Consider the following 21949-nt stretch of genomic DNA (forward strand, 5'->3'; position numbering starts at 1 on the left):
ATGAAGACTCAATGCAGCCATAAATAAATAAATAAATAAATAAAATTTATTAGGAAAAAAAAGAATGTTATACAGATGGAATCATACAGTACACAAGCTCGTGAGACTGGCTTTCCCTGCTCTCCATATTTTTCTCTTACGTGTATCCGTAGCTCGTTCCTTCTTATTACTGAATAGTATTCCGAGTTCCATGGTGTGGATGTACACAGTCTGCTTAGCCGTTCACCCACAGGGGCCTTCTGGGAGGTTTCCCAGTTTAGGGAAAGAGCTGTTGTGAACATTTGTACACATGAGTTGTATCTATAGTCATGAGGGATACTGGCCTGTAGTTTCTTTGGTACTGTCTTCATCTCATTTTGGTATTAGGGTAATACTAACTTCACAAAATGAACTGGGAAGTGTTCCCTCCTCTTCTATTTTCTTAAAGAGGCTTTACAGAATTGGTGTAATTCTTTAAACATTTGGTAGCGTTCTCCAGTGAAACCACCTGAGCCTGGAGATTTCGTTTGGGGGAGTTTTTAAAATATACAAATCCAATTTCCTTAATAGTAATGTAGTTATTTGAATTATTTATTTCACATGGGTTGAGTTGTGGTAGCTTGTGTTTTTTGAGGAACTGAGAATTTATTCCTGATACTAGTCATCTGTCTTCTCTCTTTTTTTTTTTTTTTTTGTGGGGGGGGGGAGTCAGTCTTGCTAGAAGTTTGACATTATTAATTTTCCCAAAGCTCTGTTTCATTGATCCTTTCTGTTTTTTTCCTGTTTTAAAAACCACTGGTTTCTGCTCTTATCTTTATTCTTTCTTTCCATCTACTTGCTTTGGGTTTATTTTGTTCTTATTTTTGGAGGTTCTTGAGGTGGGAACTCATATTATTGACTTGAGACTTACTCTCTTTTCTAATATAAGTATGTAATGCTATGAATTTCCCTCTCAGCACTGCTCTACCTTCATCCCACATATTTTGGTATTTTGTATTTCATTCCTTTTAAATTAAAAAAATTTTAAACAAACTTCCTTCCTCCCTTTTCTGAATAATTGAATACTTCAGTCAAGTCTCTACGAAGGCCCCTTGTTCCCAGCACCTGCTGGAGTCAGTCAATAGACTCAGGACTGAGAGAGGTAGCAGCTCACAAGGCTGAGGCTGAATGAGAAGGGCAGCAGGGAGGCAGCCTGGTGAGGGCTGAGGGTGATTGAGGATAGCAGCTAAGTGAGGTGGTGGAATGGTGGGGTTGGCAGACTGTTTAAATAATGGTGGACTGAGATAATAAATAACTATATTGAGGATAATGGGAACAAGGTTTCTCACTGAGCAAGAAAAGATTTACAAACACGGAAAGGGAAAAAACTAGAATGACTCTGTAGTGCTGGAATGGAATTCAAGGTTTTCAATAAGTAGAGACAGAAATAAATAAGAAGTTCAGTATGTGTCTATATGAGCATGCACACGTACCTACACATACATATATACACACATCCATGTCCTAGCTCTGCCCAGTGAGAGAGATTGGGAGTGAGACACCCTAGGAGCAATGAGCATACCTAGCACCTGAATCTTGGTTTCTAAATACCTTTCTTTTTTTCTTTTTAACATCTTTATTGGGGTATAATTGCTTTACGATGTTGTGTTAGTTTCTGCTTTATAACAAAGTGAATCAGTTATACATATACATATGTTCCCATATCTCTTCCCTCTTGTGTCTCCCTCCCTCCCACCCTCCCTATCCCACCCCGCTAGGTGGTCGCAAAGCACTGAGCTGATCTCCCTGTGCGACGCAGCTGCTTCCCACTAGCTACCTATTTTACCTTTGGTAGTGTATATATGTCAATGCTACTCTCTCACTTTGTCCCAGCTTCCCCTTCCCCCTCCCCATGTCCCCAGGTGCATTCTCTACGTCTGTGTCTTTATTCCTGTCCTGCCCCTAGGTTCATCAGAACCATTTTCTTTTTTTCTTAGATTCCATATATATGCGTTAGCATACGGTATTTGTTTTTCTCTTTCTGACTTACTTCACTCTGTATGACAGACTCTAGGTCCATCCACCTCACTACAAATAACTCAGTTTCGTTTCTTTTTATGGCTGAGTAATATTCCATTGTACATATGTGCTACATCTTCTTTATCCATTCATCTGTCAATGGACACTTAGGTTGCTTCCATGTCCTGGCTACTGTAAATAGTGCTGCAATGAACATTGTGGTACATGACTCTTTTTGAATTATGGTTTTCTCAGGGTATATGCCCAGTAGTGGGATTGCTGGGTCATGTGGTAGTTCTATCTTTAGTTTTTTAAGGAATCTCCATACTGTTCTCCATAGTGGCTGTATCAATTTACATTCCCACCAACAGTGCAAGAGGGTTTCCTTTTCTCCACACCCTCTCCAGCATTTGTTACTTGTAGATTTTTTGATGATGGCCATTCTGACCAGTGTGAGGTGATACTTCATTGTAGTTTTGATTTGCTTTTCTCTAATGATTAGTGATGTTGAGCATCTTTTCATGTGTTTGTTGGCAATCTGTATATCTTCTTTGGAGAAATGTCTATTTAGGTCTTCTGCCCATTTTTGGATTGGGTTGTTTGTTTTTTTGATATTGAGCTGCATGAGCTGCTTGTATATTTTGGAGATGAATCCTCTGTCAGTTGCTTTGTTTGCAAATATTTTCTCTCATTCTGAGGGCTGTCTTTTCATCTTTTTTATGGTTTCCTTTGCTGTGCAAAAGCTTTTAAGTTTCATTAGGTCCCATTTGCTTATTTTTATTTCCATTTCTCTAGGAGGTGGGTCAAAAAGGATCTTGCTGTGATTTACATCATAGAGCATTCTGCCTATGTTTTCCTCTAAGACTTTTATAGTGTCTGGCCTTACATTTAGGTCTTTAAGCCATGTTGAGTTTATTTTTGTGTATGGTGTTAGGAAGTGTTCTAATTTCACTCTTTTACATGTAGCTGTCTAGTTTTCCCAGCACCACTTATTGAAGAGGCTGTCTTTTCTCCATTGTATACTCTTGCCTCCTTTATCAAAGATAAGGTGACCATAGGTGCGTGGGTTTATCTCTGGGCTTTCTATCCTGTTCCATTGATCTATATTTCTGTTTTTGTGCCAGTACCATACTGTCTTGATTACTGTAGCTTTGTAGTATAGTCTGAAGTCCGGGAGCCTGATTCCTCCAGCTCCGTTTTTCTTTCTCAAGATTGCTTTGGCTATTCGGGGTATTTTGTGTTTCCATACAAATTGTGCAACTAAATACCTTTCTTTATTAAAAAAATTCAGAGTTCTGTGGGTAAAATGACCCTTCTCCCTCCATCCCTCTCTCTCCCTCTCCCTCCCTCTCTTCATCTCCCTCTCCTTCTCACTCTCTCTCTCCCTCTCCCCTTCTCCTCTTCCCTACGCCACCCCTTCCATATCCTCTGGAGCATCAGTTCCTGGACAGCAATTGAGTTTTATCTCTTTTGTCTTCTGTATATCCCCGTACCCTAAACAGTTCCTGGCACACGGTAGGCAGTCAATAACTGCTCCATGTATTAATGAATGAACAAAGGCATGAAGGAAGGGCTGCAGGGAGTGACGAGGGAGGCCAGGCAGCCACACCCAGAGGACCACATAAACCACAGCAGTTCTGCAGGACCCCAGGAGAACTTTCATCAAGACCAGCCTGAAACAAGATTCTGAGGGGAAGCCTTTGAGTTTTCTGGAACATTTGTGGAAGCAGAGGGAGACGCCCCTGACCCCAGGGTGTGGTGGATCACACCCCTCTGCACCACCCCATGCATAGCCCACTCCCCTGGAACCCCTGGAATATAGTGGGTGACACAGACCCAAGAATGAATGACTTGAACAAGCCAGGTCTGAAGTGCAGCCGGGGCAGAGTAGTCCCTAATGAACCCTGTACCAATGGCCCCTTCCCCAAGGTCATGGGAATCTCAAGCACTAGGATGCTCTTCTCAGTGATCTCAGAGGATGCTGACACTTGAGAGAAGCAGCTCAGCTGGGGCTCTCACTTCACGAAAATGCTTTCAGCGCTGGACCAAAGACAACCCTTGTCATCTCAGAATCACTCGAACCAGAACGGGCCGACTGCCGAGGCCCCACCCAGGATCCTATCAAACTCCTCCTGGATGATGTGTCAACATCCCCGAGGCCCAGCTGGGCTGCCAGACAAGATGAGGGCCTCCAGGTAATCCCTCCAGACGCCCAGTGCAAGGGCCTCGCCGGGCACACAATAGGCACTCAGTGAGTGAGTGCCTGTCCTCTCAGGCGTCCTCCCCAGGAAGAGCGGAGATGCCACATTACAGATACTTCCACAGAAGGGTGCTTCCCCCTCCCCACGGCCCCCAGGGTCTCTACACAAACATTTTGACACCGAAGGGCAAGGGGAAAGGGCAGACACCCCGAAGAGCCCTGACTACCACCAAACCCGAGTTCCAATTGCAAAGAAATCATTTTAGAAGTATCTACACAAAACTATCGTCTCAGAACAACCTGCACAAACTCTTCCATCGGGCGCATTCACTCTTTTGCGAGTTGGCAGGGGAAGTGTTTACCTATCGTGCACAATAGTCTCGGGAAAAAAGCACATCTGCGACGAAGTGATGACTACAAATCCTCCCCAGACCTCCAGGGGCGGGTGTGGGCGGCGGGGCTCTGGGTCCCATCTGCGCTTGACGGAGTTCGACATGTTTCTGCAAAGCGTTGTCCGCCTTTAAAATACCTTCCCAGGAAAACGCCCAGCCCCAGCGGGCACCCAGGCTCCACCGAAGGTGAATTATGCCACCAGACCTTCCCGCTTCAAATGCCACCAAGCAGGAAAAAAAACGTAAACTGGCTCTGCCTGGCTCCCTGCCTGGGGGCACCAACGCATAGGAACCACGTCAAGCGGCCCTGTTCTCTGATTTCTGGCTGCCTTGGCCCACGGGGAGCCTAAGGAAATGGGAGGGAGCGCCGTCAGGAGGTCGCTTCTCTCCATGACCCCTCCTAGCTGGGTTCCATTCTGCCCTCTCCCCTGGTTCCTCTCGGCCTCAGGGCTGTCACAGCCCCGGGTCCTGCACTGCCCAACGTGGGTGCCCCACACCCTGCGGCCCTTTGGTGATACGCCCTCCTGGGACCATCCTGGTGAGGTTTCCACCTATTTCCTGGGTGTGTGTTGGGGGTGACTGGTAAAATAGCCCAGACAGGCTCCTGGGCCCCAGCAGACTTGGGGAGGGTGCAAGGGGCCCCAGAGGCTTCCCACACAGGACCCACTCTAAGGACCAGACACGACGTGGATGACACAACAGATGCCCGCAGAGCAGAGCGACTCGCCCCTCCCAGACCACTTCCACTGCTGCCCTCCTTGCCATCCGTCTGGCCACGCCCCCGCCTGACGTGGGCCCTTCGCACTGCCCCCACGCCCCCCTCCAAACCTGCTCCCTGCCGAGGCCCGGGGCCCCTGGACACGGGAGTGCCTCGGGCCCTGAGACACAAAGCTCCCAGGAGACAGATGTCCCTGACGCAGAGCACTTTGAGCACTTCCCGTTGTGTGATGACGGAAACCACAGCAGGGGGGCCTCAAGGTCTACCTGCAAACTGCTCGCTTTCCTCCGCGCTCAGGGTCTGCTTCAGGTGCTGCTGAAAGGCTGGCCCTGGGAACGGAAGCGGCGGGGGGCAGTGATCCACCGCCAGGGCGTGTTCTCTCACGTGGGCTCCTCCTTCCTTCTCCCAGGGGCATCCCGGGGGCCCTTTAGGAGTGAGGTGCCTCCTCGGTGCTCCCTGGAGGGTCTCTGCGAGCTCATGATGCTTCCTGCATGCCTGACGATGGTAAAGAATGACGGATGCCTCCGGACCTGGGCAGGGCTGGCCGAGCCAGAGGTTCCGTCTCTGCTCAGCTGTGACAGGCTGCTGCTTCAGCCATCGGCAGGTGACTCTGGAACACGCCACGTGCAGGTGCTCTGGTGGGCAACCGAGGCTGACACAGCCCCGAAGCCCAAAGTCCTCAGCTGGCCCTGGGAGATGCGTTTCCCATACAAGCAGAAAGGAAAATGCACCACGACTGCGTCCTTTGCTTCCCTAGCGTGGGGCATGGGCCCCAGAGGGTCCCCTCGGCCCATCCCGCCTGGCCTGCACCCTGCCGAGTACACAGCCAACTGCCCATCCCTGATGTCCTGGCCCTGCTGGCAAGGGGAGGAGGCCAGAGGCTGAGAGCTCAGAGGCGTGCGAAGCCCAGACTGTGGGGCATGACATCCTTGCCACGTGGCAGCCACCTGCCCCGGAGCAGCAGGCAGGCCAGAGCACCCATTGCAACTCGTACTTTTCCTTCTTTCTACTCGAGGGGGTGTGCAACGTCCCGACAAAAGCCCAAGTGTGTGTGAGCCAGAAAACCACTGACCCCTTGTCCCCAGCCTTGGCCCAGGAGGGGCCAGCCTCGCAGGAGCTCTGCTGTCGACACATCTGCTTGTTGGTCCTGCCCGGACACGGGACAGCCATCCCGACCATGTGAACAGAGGAATCGGGGGTCCGACCGCTGTCCTGCTGGCTGGAGCAGATCCAGGCCCCGACATCAGATACAACCGTTCCTGCGCTCAGCGGGACTGTGCCCCGTGCTATGGGGACACAGAGGCTCACAGGGCGTGGTCCTGGCCTCGGGGCTCGTGACCCTCCAGGATGCCGGGGCACAGTCTTCGTACCTTTGCGCAGTTGAGAGCTGCCTCATCGTGAGAGAATGGCTGTGGGGAAGACGGTCTCCAGGGCAGAGAGAAGGGGCCGAAACCATCTGACCTCGAGCAGGTTGTAGGGGCAGAAGAATTCACTTGGGGGAGTCCGGGGGGCCCCTCTGTCCTCCCGGGTGAGAGAGGCCCACGGGTAGCAACTGGGGAAAGGACGTCGTGTGGGTTAAGACATCGTGAAAGAAAAACCCAAGCTGTGCGTCCATCCCATCCTCGAGCCCCCCGGAGGTCAGCAGGAGGGGAGGCTCTGAGGGTCCCACGGCGCCCACTGTCTCGCACAGCAGCCACGCAAGGCTGCTCCAGGCGGGCAGCAGGTGGGTGCACCTCACACTGGCCCTTAATTGTCCCAGACAGCCATAAGGGCACAGCTGCAGCAGAAGACTCCAGCGCTTGAGACGGAGCAGCCAGGAAATGGCAAGTGTGTCTCTGGAGGCGCGTTGTCTTCCTCTGGTCCGTCCCCCGCCCCCAACCCCACCTCCTTAGCTGGCTCACGCGGCCCTGCATCAAGCAACCCGGGCGGAGCCGAGACCACGGCCCCGGGGGGCTCACAGGAACGAGGGCGGCAGGCTGTCCTGGAGGCTGCGGTAGCCCAGACCCCGTCCCAGGCACCTGCGAACGCGCTCTGCTTGATCCTCAGAATCCTGAGAGCGGCACCAGCCCCCACGTTGCTTCAGATCTGCACCCTGACCCCACCAGAACCTCTCCCTGCCCTCATCACAAATACCGCACAGAGTTCCACACCCGAGTCAAAAGCTACCCGGCCTCTGTCCTGGGCTGGGCGACAGGGGCATCTCCCGCCCACAGACCGGGCACGAAAACCACGGTCACCGTGCGGGTGATCACGGCTGGGGGCCTAAGTATTCCGGGTGATGGAGAAATGAGACGTGTTCGGTGAGCCATATGTAAAAAGGAGGCAGAGGGCTCCGATGGCCGAGTACAGACTAGGGGAAGGACAGCGACAGGGAGGGGTCTGTATGACACAGACCTCAGGCCCAAGTGGTGGGAGAGGTCGCCCATCACTACTGTGTCCAAAAGCTGAAATGCAGTAGACATGAAAGACAGAAAGCACCCTTCCTCCATGGGTATATCTCTTACAGAGGGAGGACCCCTTGTCTGCCAGCCAAGCCCAGGCGCAAGCCTGTGGAGGCCTGGGTCGGGGCTCAGAGCAGGAGGGACCCTGGAGTTTCCCAGGAAGATGAGCGATTTGCAAAAACCACAGCGTCGGAAAGCACCACAGCGATGGAAAGCGGGGCTTTCTGATGCAAAAACTGCCAAGGAGTTTCCTCACAAGCCAATAAACAGCAAAATGAAAGGAAACCCCCCCAAAACGCCCAGACCTTCACAGCATTTCCTAGGGGAGCCTTCTGACTCTCAGGTTTCATCCAGGTAAGAGGGGACTACTTGGGCTTTGGAACAGTGTTTGAATGGCCTGGAATTTTAGCCACCAGTAATGACTCGGCCGAGGCAGCTGCAATGAATAAGCCCTTTCTGCGTCCTTTCCCCCGTGTAGGACTCTGGGGTCCCTGAGTCTCCCCGCCCAGCGCTCCCTGGGGGAGTATCCGCCCCAGCGCAGGGCTTGGGTATCTTTACACAGACCCTCAACAAATGCTCATTTCCTAAATAACTTTTTCAACCAGCATATTTATTGAAATTTCAGAGTATAAATGTCTAAAGACCAAAAAGCTGCCAGGGCCCCCCCCCGCCCCCCCACCACCGGCCGCCCGGGCTGAGGGTCGGGTGGGCGGGGCCGGTCCTACCTTGTTGTAATACTGCACCTGCACCGAGTGCCAACGGCCGTCACTCACGCCCCCAGGAACCTGTGGCGCCACCATCGTCGTGGTCTCACCTGCGGGGCGGGGGGAGGTCCAGAGAGAACAGAGGTGAACAGACCACTAAGGCTAAAAGTCCTTCCAACAGTCTGGATGAACGTTCTTTCCAACCACCAGGAAAACATTTTTAACAGCTTTGTCAATATTTTCAACCTACAGAGGCAGAAGCACACTTCAATGATCCCCTAGTTTGTGGAAATTTGAGCTGTGTCTTATAAACAACGCTGCAATGAACATCTTTGTGCGTTCTGGATTTCTCCCACAGGACGGATTCCCAGATGGAGAACCAGGGAATCGGTGGGTCAGCACGCTTGACGGCACTGCACAGGATGGGGTGTTTCTTTGCTTTTTTGACCGTGCCGTGAGGCATGCGTGACCTTAGTTCCCCCAACCACGGATCAAACCCACGCCCCCTGCAATGGAAGCGTGGAGTCCTAACCACTGGACCACCAGGGAAGTCCCGATGGGGTGGTTTTAAACAACCAAGTGCCCAGGACATGCTCCGAGGGTAGCTCCCTCCTGTGCAGAAGGCTTTACCTGCCGAGAAGGTGAGCTGCACCTGCTCGTCCACGATCTCCAGGGCGATGAAGTCGTGCTTCTCGTTGAAGCGGCCATTATACAGCAGCAGGGCGTTCCTCTCCTGGGTGGCAAACCTGGGGGGCCAAGGGGAAGCACGTCACACAATGAATGAGCCCGGGGTGGAAGGTCTGCAGGTGGCCTGGAGGTGGGGGAACAAGAGGCTGCCCAGGGCAACAAGCCTGGCCAGAGTGGGCAAGAGGATGAGTATGCTTGGCAAAGACTCTGGTCCCCAGTACTCTTTTTTTCACAGCAGGAGTGGACAGCCCATAAAACCTGATTAGCAATGTTCTCTTCTGGAAGGAGCAAAGCAGATTCCAGGGGGCACTTTGGTTACCACAACCTGTACAGGTGAAAAGATTCCACTCGCACAGTGCTCTAGAAGGATGACACAGCCACTATACCAACTGGAAATATCTGGACAGTAAAACACATGCAGTGCATACATCCCGCTACACGCCACAGGGCACAGAGATGTGGGTGTCGATCACCACCTCAGGGCCTATGCCCCTCGTCTCCACCACCACACTCCAGCCACGCTGCGTCCTTTTGCTCCCAAACCCTACATTCTTCCCTGCCCCCGGGCCTTTGCACCTGCTGTTCCCCCGTGTGGGGAATGATCTTCCCTGGCTCTGCACATCTCCCAGATGTCACTCTGACTGTGCTTTCCCCAACTCACTTTATCTAAGTTGCGCCCCTCACCCTAAAGGCTATCACACCACTCATCTTACTTCTGAAATTATCCTAATTATTTGTTTGTTTATGAGAACACATGATCCTTTAAAGGGACAGATGATGACTCCCGTTCACTGCTGCATCCCCGACACCAAAACAGGACTTGGTCCACAAAGCGCTTGATACCGATGTCCTGAATCCACGGACAGCTGGCAGCCCACGTGAACCGACAGACGCGTGGAAACGCAAGACGTGTGAGACTTGAAGCACTCGGAGTAAAAAACCACTTACTCTGACAAGAGACAAACAGCCTCAGAAATCCTTCTCCCACCCCCTGAGGAAGCCTCTTCCATCAGACCCGAGGGTCCCCGACACACCAAGTCACCACAAGGCTTCCTCGACGCCCCGGTTACAGAGAACCCACAAACCTCCGGAGTGAACTCGGGACTGTTTCCTGAGCTAGCCGGATGTCTCTCTCATCGGAGATTAAGTGGGGGGAAATTCTTTCCTTTGATTCCAGGTTGGTTTATCCATTTTCATGCGGCAGGAGTCTGTCAGAACCAGCCTCAGGCATGTGACCCTAGCCTCTCCCTTGAGTCACATAAAATTGACATTTCCCGCCCAGACCTTGCATCCCCTCGGTTTAGAAGTCAGCAAGCACTGATGACAAACTCTAAAGAAAAAACACCTGCACAGCAGAGTGGAGGCTCCGGGTGTGGAGTGAGCAGGTAGAAGAAGAGCTGAATTAAGACTGGGATCCACTCGACCCCAGGCTCGCTTCCCTTTGGGGGGGTCTCACTGTTGTGGGTTTCTCTTTGGACCGAGGGGGGTGGTCAGTGCTGAAACGGTCCTCCGGGCAGGCACCACGCACTGCTGGCAATGGACGATCTAACGATGGGACCCAGGGCCACAGGGAGGGTCTGAACAGCACAAGTAAAAAGGGGAAAGGCCAGAAGCAGAAGCCGAGGCCTGGTGAGGGACCAGGGGAAGAGAGAGAACAAAGGGTGGCAACAAGGAAGCTGGGACCAGGGAGCTGAAGCCCCCGGGAGCCCAGGCCCTTGGTAAACAGAAACCAGAAAGAGGAAAAGCAGCTTCGAAAGAAACCACCTGAAACAAAATCCCTGGGCCATGGACGTCCCTGGTGGCGCAGTGGTTGGGAGTCCGCCTGCCGATGCGGGAGGCGCAGGTTCATGGCCCCGGTCCGGGAGGATCCCACGTGCCGCGGAGCGGCTGGGCCCGTGAGCCATGGCCGCTGCGCCTGCGCGTCCGGAGCCTGTCCTCCGCAGCGGGAGGGGCCGCGGCGGTGGGAGGCCCGCCTACCGCAAAAAAAAACAAAAAAAAAGCCCTGGGCCGGTGCCCCAGCCCACCTCTCTCACAGTACGCCCGGCAGGAGGCAGGAGGCCCAACTCCTTCCAGGCCCTGCCCAGAGCAACCGCAGTCCCGACACGGAACCGCTCCCCTGCCCAGGTTCTGGGGGGGCTTTCTATGATTTTGCGTTTGAAGCTAAACTCCCTGATGTGGCCTTGGCCCCGCCCTTTTAGCCGTCATCAGGTGTGTCGGAACCCGTCCATAACTGTTGTCACGTGTGGGCATCTACAATACTGGATTAGACGAGCAAGGGAACATGCGCTACATCACGTGGGCACTTAATTAAACACGACAGTTCTTTAGTTTCTCTGAGTCTGAAGCTGCCAGACCTCCTTTGCTGGTTTCCAGCACGTCTGCCGGCCGCCGTGTCCATGGGCCCCACCCCCAGGACCCTGGTCACCTTTCAGGTCAGCCTCCTGCAGCTTACTCGCTGCACTGCCTATGACAGAGGGCTGCCGGCCACGTCCAGTGGTGGGTGGCCATGGCCACGTAGACACCAAAACGACATGCCATCGGCCTGTTTGCCGGAAGACACAGGGCACCTCTGATGTGGGGGGGCGGGCACCCACAGAAGCCTGCTGTTCTCAGCATCCAGACATGTGGGGCACAGAGTGGCCAGGGGTCCCAACGAGGGGCCCTCCTTTTGGAGGCTGTGCCCACGTGATGGCCTCCTGAGCACAGGGTTTAGGGGCAGAGGGCGGGGACGTGGTGTTGCGAGCAGGCAGGGCCCGGACCAGGGCCTGGCACAGAGGCCCAGCTAGAGAAACGGGAGGGCAACAGCAAATGCCCACTCACGTGAGTCCTCACAACAGGGCGGGGTGGAGCCCTGCACCGCGCACCAAAACGTGGGCAGTCACCCTAAAACAGCGGCCCAAACCTTAAAACTGCCCTTAGAATCAAACAGCACTGCAGCCTTGCAGCCGGGCCCAGGGGGCCAACCAGAGCTGTATCTCCCACCCCTCCCTCTTCCAAGCTCCCGGGAAAGGGGGTGGTGCTCTAAGGATCAGAAACAGAGCCACAAGCAGGGCGCCCCGGCGTGCACACGGGCTCCACGGATGACAGCTGCTCTTGCTATTTTATTAAAGCTGGTCTCCAAGGGAAATTCGGGAAGAGGGCAGAACGTGGGAAACACCTGCAAATCAGGACAAGCAGGCCCTGGGCCCGGATCCTTCACGGGGGCGGGGGCCAGAGGGAGGGAGGTTAAGAGCACAGGTTACAGGCAGGGCCTGGGGGTCCCACTGGACAGCCTATGACCTTGGGCAAGGTTTTCAACCTTTCCGCCTCAGTTTCCTCACCTGCGAGATGGGGAGAACAGTGATAGCAGCTCTCAGGGTTCTCGTGAGGAGGAAGTGGGCCTGACAGGTGAGGTGCGGGAGCAGTGCCAGCACGAAGCCCGAGTGTGGCCGCTGAGCGACCCACGCTGACGTCTGTGGTGAGTCGGGCCGAGCTCAGAGGGTATCTCAGCAGGGACCCGTCTCCCGACACAGACGTCCTCCAAGAGGACGCCATCTGCACCCCACACAGATGTCCGGGCCCAAGAATGTACCAAGGGGCTGAAGCAGGGCAAAGTGGGTGCAGGGGTCTGCCTGCCTCTGCAGAGCTCCCAGCAGACACTCCAGGCCACTCAGAATGCCTGGAATGTTCTCCCTCTGCAACTCAACCCCCTCCCACCCCCCACCGGGCCAAAGAGCCCCTCCTCTGGGAGAGTGGGAGCCCCCCGGCCAACGTCTTGGGGCCACAGAGGGGAGCAGTGGGCGCTCATGCTTTGTGAGAATGGAAATACCAGCCAGCTGCTCGCCTGGGCGCCTGCGTGTCACGACACAGGACAAAAAGCCCAAGGAGGGCTTCCCTGGTGGCGCAGTGGTTGAGAGTCCGCCTGCCGGTGCAGGGGACGCGGGTTCGTGCCCCGGTCCGGGAAGATCCCACATGCCGCGGAGCGGCTGGGCCCGTGAGCCATGGCCGCTGAGCCTGCGCGTCCGGAGCCTATGCTCCGCAACGGGAGAGGCCCACGTACTGCAAAAGAAAAAAAAAAAAAAAAAAAGCCCAGTGGGTGGACAGGCACAGAGAGTGAGCTGGACCTCAGCACAGTGATGAGCACGGACACGGCAGTCCTGGAGCAGAAGCCCGGAAGCACCACAGGGAGCTCGTGTGGCCGTTTAAAGGTTTCAAAAGGACGTGCATCTGCTTTGGAGACTTTAGCCCAATCAAATCACCTGACAACCAGGAAAAAAATCAGGATCAGGAAATCTGGCATGAGTTCACACCCCCAACCAATGATCTAGCATGAAGGATGGGTTTAGAGCAAAAAGATCTGAGCTGCAACGTAGAAAACCCGCCCACGACTCAAGCCCCCACGGTGCCCAAATGCCCTCGTCTGGACCTTTCTCTAGGGGCAGTCAGGGTGGACAGCGGGCTGATCCTGCAAGCAGGAACATCGAAGGCTGAAGGTAGCAGACAAGCAGGCAGTGACCAGACGCCCAGCCGGAGCTGGAATGCAGGTATGGCCCCGCCTGGGTCAGGGGGGCTTCCTGAAGGAAGCGGCAGCCGTCGGACGGGCCGGCAGGGGGGGCCGAGGAAATGCCTCTGCAAGGCTGGGCAGGTCCAGAGAATCACGAGGTGAGGGTGGCCACGTCACAGGATGCGAGGTGCCAGAATCGGGGGTCACCAGGGGTCAGCACACAGGGGGCCACCCTGTGCCCTATTCAGAAGTTTGGGTTTTGCCCCAGGTGGCAGGCAGGCCCGGCAGGCCTGGCGGACAGAGATCCACCTGACCCAGGCTGAGAGCAGATGCTACCACTGCTGTTGCACGGGGGAGAGGGCGGTGGCCCAGGCCAGAGTGCTGGGAACTGGGAGGACAGTGGCGGGCGGGGGAGACACGAGGTCAAGGGACTCACAGGACCTGACCGAGATGGGAGGGGAGGCGAGACGGAGGAGGACTGCCCGGGGGGGTTTCACATCAGCACCACGCGGCGCCCGTTGGCTACACCGCACCCCTCACCTGCTCAGGGTGGGCAGCCCCGGGAGAGGAGTCTGCCCCATCTCTCCCTGAGATGCCCTGTTCTCCAAAGGGCAGCTCAGAGGGAGCATCTTGTTCTGGGGGACACAGAATGCCGCATTCCCCTAACGGGTCCCCTAAACGCTGACCAAATACAAAATACACCCTGTACTACTAAGGTGAACTCGATAGAAGTCTTTACAATGGAAGCGATAGATTTTTAAAAGTTAAATTAAATCTAAATTCTCTTGGAGAGAAAGATGCAAAAGTTAAAGAATGGCCACAGCACACAGTCAGCCTGCTTCCTCCTGTTACAGTTAAAGAACCAGCGCGGAGAGGGGTGAGGCCGCCCGCCCGCCCGCGGTCTCCCAGCAAGCCGGCGGCACAGCAGGAGCCTATGCTGAGTCTCATTCCCAAGCCTGCTGGGCCCTTTCCCTCCACCTTCTGGCCACCTGGGTGGCAGGGGTGCCCACGTGGTGGCAGGTGAGTAGGACCGGGGCAGCCGGGGGTCGGCTTCATGGGCATGTGAGCTGGGCGGGCAAACAGGGCGCCACACCTGCTGTCACCAGCTGGAAATTCTTAAGTTTTGAACCCCATCCTCAAATTGCATGGGGTCCTACAAATTAAGTGGCCAGTCCTACAGCCAGCGCTGGCCAAGGTGACTCGACTCTCAGAGGCCCCGGTGGACGGGGGTTGTTGTTACAGGACGGAGGGATGTGCGGAGACACAAGGCCACCTCGCGACCTCCAACCACAGGAGGCGTCGCGGGCACGCGCGGGGACTCACGCGAGGGCCACGGTGAAGTGGAAGCGCTGCCTCAGGCCGCGGAAGGTGACGAAGGACTGCGGCGGGAAGCTCCTGGTGGCCACTTCGCAGTAGGGCCTCTCGAACGCGCCGGGGGGGCACACGCAGTGGAAGCCGCCGACGAGCAGGTTCACGCAGGTGCCGCCGTTCTTGCACACGCCGTTGGTGCAGCGGCCGGAGCGTGCGTTCACCTCGCAGTGCTCACCTGGGGGACGAGGGCGGGAGGAGGTCACACGGTGGCCTGCTGAGGGGAGGGGGGCACTGCTCCCACCCAGGCTACAAACGCCGCTGCAGAACCAGCTGCTAAACCCAAACCTGGGGGCACCTGAGGCCTCTGGGAACCACCCTGGAGTCGGGCTGCAATCAGACGTATGCTGTTCCCACTGGCCTGAGAGCACCCAGCACCCGGTGGGCCGTCTAAGGGTGGTGGGGCAGCGGGTTCCCAATAAGCACCCCAGGGGGCTCTTCGGCCGAATGCACCAGGTGGCCAAGCCACTCCAACCCTGTCCCTGTCCCGGGCCTGCTGGGGTCCCCGCACTCGGGGGAGTGGGGGGACCAGGGGAACGTGCAGCTGTGAACACTTCTGGGCATCCAACCCCTTTCTGAACGCCCCGCTGGCTGAGCCTGGCTCCCTTATGAGAGAATCACCTAGAAAGAGTGAGGATGACGAGAAGGCCTCGTGCCCTCCCCGCACGCTTGCCCGCACGACGGCTGGCCACCTCCGGGCCTCGTGGGAGACTCAGGAGCAGGCCAGGGTCACTCTGGCCCAGGGCCTCCTGTGTGGCCTCCTCCCTCCCCCACTGCCCGGCCGGGCAACGCTGGATTCCAGTTCGTCTTTAATCATGTCTGTTCCTCCCACCGGCCTCCAACTGTGCTCCAACGTCTTCTCTGTGGCCTAATCCCTCACGACAGGAAGGTTCTGGAAGCTTCCACATAGAAACTGATCAGGCAGCCCAAGCTGACCCCCCAAGGCCCGTCAGACCCACAGTGCCCACCGCGGCAGCCAGCAGGGGTCTGACTGGGTGATCCTCGCTCCCTGGGACACAGCCCGGACCTGCCTCTGTCACAGGGTAGACATTGCCAGCCACCCACAGACCTGCAGCCCGACAACCGGAAATTCCCCAGCTCCCACCAATGTGTGTCACCAGCTTTGACTTCTAAATGAACGCATTTTAAAATAAAAGTACTACTTTGCATACTAAAAAAAAGAAAAGAAATCACTGTGCAAATAGCGCGGCATGGGAAGCCTTCAGCAGTTTCTAGCGGGTCCCCACAGGAAAACATCAGGAGAGCTGGATGCCCCGGCCATCCGGCATGTTTGCTCAGTGCGGTACCTTGGAGACCCTCCCTGTTGGCACTTGGGAGTTCCTCCTGTTTCTTCCTAATGGCTGCACAGTATTCAGTTAGAGCAGCGGTCCCCAACCTTTTTGGCACCAGGGACTGGTTTCATGGAAGGTAATTTTTCCACGGACGGTGAGCGGTGGAGGGGCAGGGGTGGGGGGGGGAGTGGGGGATGGCTCAGGCGGTAATGCGAGCGATGGGGGGCGATGGGGGGCGGCAGATGAAGCTCCGCTCGCTCCCCCGCCGCTCACCTCCCGCTGTGCGGCCCGGTTCCTGGGGGTTGGGGATCCCTACGACAGAGGACCCCATCAGAATTTAAACCACTAATGTTTCTTGTTCTACTACTGATGGACACGGGGCTGTTTACAGCTCGCTCGTATCGCAGGTAACTTTTTGATATACATCCTTGGCGTGTTTTAAGAATCTCTCTCTCGAGAAAATTCCTAAACGTGATGAATCGAAGGTACACACAGTTGACAGCCGCACTTTTTTCTGACTCACCCAATATTTCCAAACCGTCCTCCCCAAAAGGATGCACGAATTCACATATCCTCGCCAACGCAAGGTATGTTCAATCTGTGAACTATTTTGCATTTCTGACAAATGAATCTTCCAGGTGTTTTATTTGCAATAATTTTTGATGAGGTTCAACATCTGCCCGAATTTTACTGGCAACGTCCATTTCCTTTCTCTGAACTGCCTGATTATTCCTGTGTTCATATTTCAACGATGGTTGGTTTTGTTTTTATGGTGTTACGTGAGGTCCTCATGAATTTCAGAAATGAACTATTCTCTGCCGTTTCTGTGGTAACTCCCTCTAGGCTTAAGTTTAACTTTCAACGTATTTATGTACTTGTAGTCACATAAAAATGTTCTATCTGCATACAGTCATATTTATCCATGTTTCCTTTGTGACGCCAGTGCTCTCGGGTTATTAAAAGGCTGGTATGAAGAGATACGAAACTCGGAGCTCCAGAGACATCCGGCACCAGGATCCTCGGTGCACGGAGAGGCGTGCATGCAAACGGCAGTATCATCCTGGAACCCAAAGTCACTGGGATCCCCAGACATGGGCTTCCCTGGATGCCCTCTGTGCCTTTTCAATATTGAACCATGTGAATACATTACCTACTGTCTCAGTCTGCTCGGGCTGCCGTAACAAGATACCATGGGCTGGGGGCTTAAACAACAAGTGTATTTCTCACAGTTCTGGAGGCTAGAAGTACCAGCGAGATCAGGGTACCAGCACGGCTGGGGTCCGGTGAGGCCTCTCTTCCCAGCTGCCCGCTCCCTCTGTCCTCACACGGCCCTTCCTCTGTGTGTGTGTACAGAAAGAGGCAGAGATTTCTGTTGCCTCTGCTTATGTGGACACTAATCCCATCGGATCAGGGCCCACCCTGATCATTTACCTGAATTACTTCCTGTAGGGCCCACCTCCAGATACAGTCCCATTGTGGAGTTAGGGCTGCAACCTAGGAATTTGGGGGGGACACAATTCAGACCAGAGCAGGCATGTATGAGACAATTGGGAATTTGAACAAACTGGATAGTGATACTAAAATTTATCATCATTTTAAAGAAGACTTAGATGCTGTGGAAGAGTGGGTACTGTGGTGTACCCCACATGTCCCTCCAGGACCAAGGTTCTGGAGTGCTGGGTGACGGGGGCTCACAGCTGAGACTCTGCCCTCAGATCCTCCTCCTGAAATCCCTCACCCAAAGTTGCATAGCCCTTGCCGGGACAGCTCACACCCAGCGACGGGCGAGCGCGGAGATGGAGGGGCCCACAGCCCCCTGGGCTAGTGCAGCCACCTCGGCACTGTACCTCCAGAGCTGAGACATGGGGTCCACAGAGGCTTTTGCTGCCACTGCATTGCAGCCCAACAACCTCTCCTCTGCGCAGCCCTGGGTGCCCCCCACCCCTGCCCCTGCCCCTGCCCACGTTGTGGCTCCCGAGAAGGCAGATCTCGAGCCGCAGGGTCTGTTTCCCAGTGTGCAGATTTTAGAGAGCTCGATAATTGACTGGTGTAAGAAAATCCCTTCAACCTTCCAAGGGAGGCTTCAGAATGAGCTTCCTTTTGAGGAACAGGTGAAACTGATCTGTAATTAGCATAACAAGCATCAGAAGCAAATCTGAACTTCCTCTACTTCTCCCAAGTGTCTTCCTTTCCAGGTTGCAACACGCAAGAATGCACAACTTGCTAAGCAAAGGTAACCCGGTCTGAGTCCCTCAAAAACAGGGAGGAGTGTCACAACCACTGACCTATACTGAACTACAGAACCGTGCAGGGGCCACCAGGCCGGGGACCCAGGGCAAAGCCCACCCCAGGGCCAGACAGTGTCAGGTGGGTTCTTTTTCATCCCCCTCCTCCCCACCAGGCAGGGCAGGGAGGGAGAGGCCAGAAAGCCCAGCCACCTGTTCTCCCCTAGCAGGGGCTGCCCCCAAGGAACCTTGTGAGCAGAAGATTCACATGCTGCTCAGAAGGAAAAGGACGGCGGCCCACCCGGCTGCACACCCTCCTCTCAGCTCCACCAGCAATGGAAACCGTCTGATCTCCCCCCCACTGCCCCCCTGCCCGCTCCCGGGTTAGCAGGGTGCCCTGCCGGCCCCACAACACTGGGCTCGGCCCAGTGCATGTGCCCACGCATGTGCACACATAACCTCACACACACTCGTGTACACACCCCTGTGCCCTCACACCCAGTCACACGCTGCTGACACATCTTCGCACATACACCCTCACACACACTCTCGTCTTCACACGCATTCACACCCATAAATGCATTCACACCCTCACACACACCCTCAGCCACACACGTACATACCTGCACAGACACACACACCCACCTTCACACCCTCTCACACACACTCTCACGCTAATCCCCGCTCCTGGCATCTTCTCCAGGTGGGCAGCCTGCAGCCTCCTTAAATTCTAGTCATTAATTTTAAATGCTTAGCTGAAAGTGTATTTGTTCTTCATACACTGCAAATTCTTTAATCTCTACTTTTAAAATACATGTGACGTCTGGGAGTGTTTGCCTTCCAAGTCCCAACTTGGCAGGTCAAGGGCATTCTGAAATAATAAAGCCGCCGTGAGAGGACGGGGCGGGCCGTGCTCCGCAAACCGTGACGGCAAACAAATGGGGGCCTGGCACGGCCCCTTCCCACGGTGCTCTGCCTGTGGTGTTCCAGGATCCTGCCCATCCGGGCTCGGCCCAGGTGGTCAATGTCACCACCAGGATGAAAGCACAGCCCACGCCCCCAGTGCGGCCACAGCAGCTCCCAAGCTCTGCCCTCGTGTTGACTGGAAGTCTCAACTCCTCCACCTCTACTGAAGCATCTGAGGACTCCTACGATGCCCTCTCGAGGGCCACCTGCTACCGAGGCCCAGATAAGGCAGGCCCTGAGCATGTGCGCGCACACACACACACACACACACACACACACACACACACACACAGCACCCTTCATTCAATTCCCGAAGACCTGAATTTGACTTTGCTGACAGTATTTCTGCTCATGTGTGGTTTTCAGCGGCTGCAGGGAAGCCTCGCTCCTCAGGCCACCCCTGTGAACAGGAGGACGACAGAGCAGGACCCGTGCTACCCACAGCCACGCTGCAACTCAGGCGGCTGCCTTAAAGCATCCGCTGTCCCGTGGAAAGGGCGTGATGACGTGTGGGATTATTCTGTTCCTCTACTTAACCAATCGTGCAATTTCAAATCAGCTGCAAATAAAGCTACGTCTCCGTGAAGTTGTTTGTTTTAAGCACAAAAGATATCGTTTCATTTCCAACAGGTCGTTGTAGTATTCATTTCCTGGGGCTGCTGTAACAAGTACAACAAATCTGGTGCTTTTCCAAGAACAGAACTGTGTTCTCTCATAGCTCTGGGGACCGAAAGTCCAGAACGAAGGTGTGGGCAGGGCCGTACTCCCTCCGCAGGCTCCAGGGCAGGACCCTTCCTGCCTCCCCAGCTGATGGGGGCTCCCCGTGTTCCCTGGGCTGTGGCTTCATCGTCCATCTCTGCCTCTGTCATCACATGGCCGTCTTCCCTGGGTCTCGAATCTCCCCCCCTCCTTTCTCTTATAAGGACGCCCGTCACTGGATTCAGGGTGGACCCTAAATCCAGGATGATTTTACTATCCATCGAGAGCCTTACTAATTATATCTGGAAAGACCCTATGTCCCAAGGAGGTCACATTCTGAGGTTCTGGACACGAATCTGGGGGTCATACTACTCAAGCACTCCAGCGGCCCTCCACGCCTGTCCTAGAGCTACAATCATAGCAAACGCTGGCCTCTGCAAACACGGAGTCCCGAGGGGAAGCAGCAGCTAACCCTGTGGGGCTGCATTCCCCAGCTTCCAAGACACTCACCGGGCTCTGGTTTCTCTGCCCTCTGGGAACGCTCCTCCCGGCCTCTCCCACCAGGCCAGTAAGGGGAGGTGGGCCAGGGCCAGCTCCCCACCTCCGCAGCCGTGCCTCAGGCCCCTCCTCTGGGGCCCACACGCAGCCATCCAACCCTTTCTGCCCTTGTTCTCTCCTCCGCAAACCCAGGCTTCAAACCTGTCTTCCCTCGCCAAGCTTGTTCTCCGGGTCCTCCACCTGGAGAGGGTCCTGCAGCTGCCCAGAGAGGGGCCCAGGAGCCCCGGAGCCATCCCCTCCCCTCCTCCCTTGTCCCCACCAGTGCCATCCCCCAGGGTCCGTGTCACTCGCCTCCACTGCCACCTGCACCCCAGTCGACACCAACCCCGATCTGCACAACCACGGACAGTGACCATCTCTCGGGCCCCTGGACCCACGCCAGCTGCTCATCACCTCACACATCTGCCTGTTCTCCACAGAGGCTTGCAATCCCGCTGCTCCGTAAAGACCCTCCCACCCTGCAGCCCGGCCCTCGGCCACGCGCCAGCCCCGTCTGCGCCACACGCACCACCTCTCACGCCGGCCACACGGTCTCCCTCTTTGAAGGGAGGTTGGGGGATTCAATAGGCTAATGGAGACGGCCCCCTAGGTGAACACTCATGCATATTCACCACTGGCAAGGATCACCCCCTGGTGACCCCCTTCTCTGTGCCTGGCATCCTCTCTGCTGGGCTCTGCAGGTGGCTGCCCTGTGCCCGGATGCAGCTTCATCTCAGGCACCCTGCATCCCCTAGGGAGGCTTTGCCCGCCCACCTGACCAGGGCCAGGGCGCCCAGGACAGACCCTGATGGCCCAGAATCTCCCCTCTCCAGAGAGCGCCCACCCCAGCTCCAGGGTGACACCTGCTGTGCAACTGTTCCCCAGCCTCTGTCTCCCCAGGCTCTGGGGTAGGGGCAGGGGCAGGGTCTGTCTGGGGGTCAAGTCTAAGAATATCCAGCACACAGAGGGTGCCTGACAAACGCCCGGCACGTAGCAGGTACTCGACGAATGCTTGTGAGATGGAGTCTTAAAGTGCCAGGATTTCCCCCCTTCCAAGCCAGTGATGAATCCTGTACAGAATTATAAAACCTGCATGGTTCACAGGTTTGATTCAAACAGCGTTGGGAATTGGATGATCTAATGAATGAAGAATTAATTCTACAGATAAACACGCTTTTTTTTAATAAAAGGCAGTGAGGACTCTTGAGTATGCAGGTTTCAGATGAACTGGGTCCCCCGGAAAGGGTCTCGTCTCTGGGT

At 55.2% G+C, this 21949-nt stretch overlaps 1 protein-coding gene across 4 annotated transcripts in view; it reads right to left on the minus strand.

Moving 5' to 3' along the window:
• Positions 1-21949, minus strand: part of CELSR1 (cadherin EGF LAG seven-pass G-type receptor 1) — a 148072-nt gene that overhangs the window by 58347 nt on the left and 67776 nt on the right. For all 4 annotated transcript variants that reach the window (XM_067698403.1, XM_067698404.1, XM_067698401.1 and 1 more), the window contains exons 3-5: positions 14926-15148; positions 9063-9178; positions 8454-8542 (exon numbers count right to left, since the gene is read on the minus strand). In XM_067698403.1, coding sequence (XP_067554504.1) covers positions 8454-8542; positions 9063-9178; positions 14926-15148 — 428 coding nt within the window. The remainder of the gene's footprint in view (positions 1-8453; positions 8543-9062; positions 9179-14925; positions 15149-21949) is intronic.

The sequence above is a fragment of the Pseudorca crassidens genome, chromosome 11 (genome assembly GCF_039906515.1).
Source record: "Pseudorca crassidens isolate mPseCra1 chromosome 11, mPseCra1.hap1, whole genome shotgun sequence".
Classification (NCBI taxonomy): Eukaryota; Metazoa; Chordata; class Mammalia; order Artiodactyla; family Delphinidae; genus Pseudorca; species Pseudorca crassidens.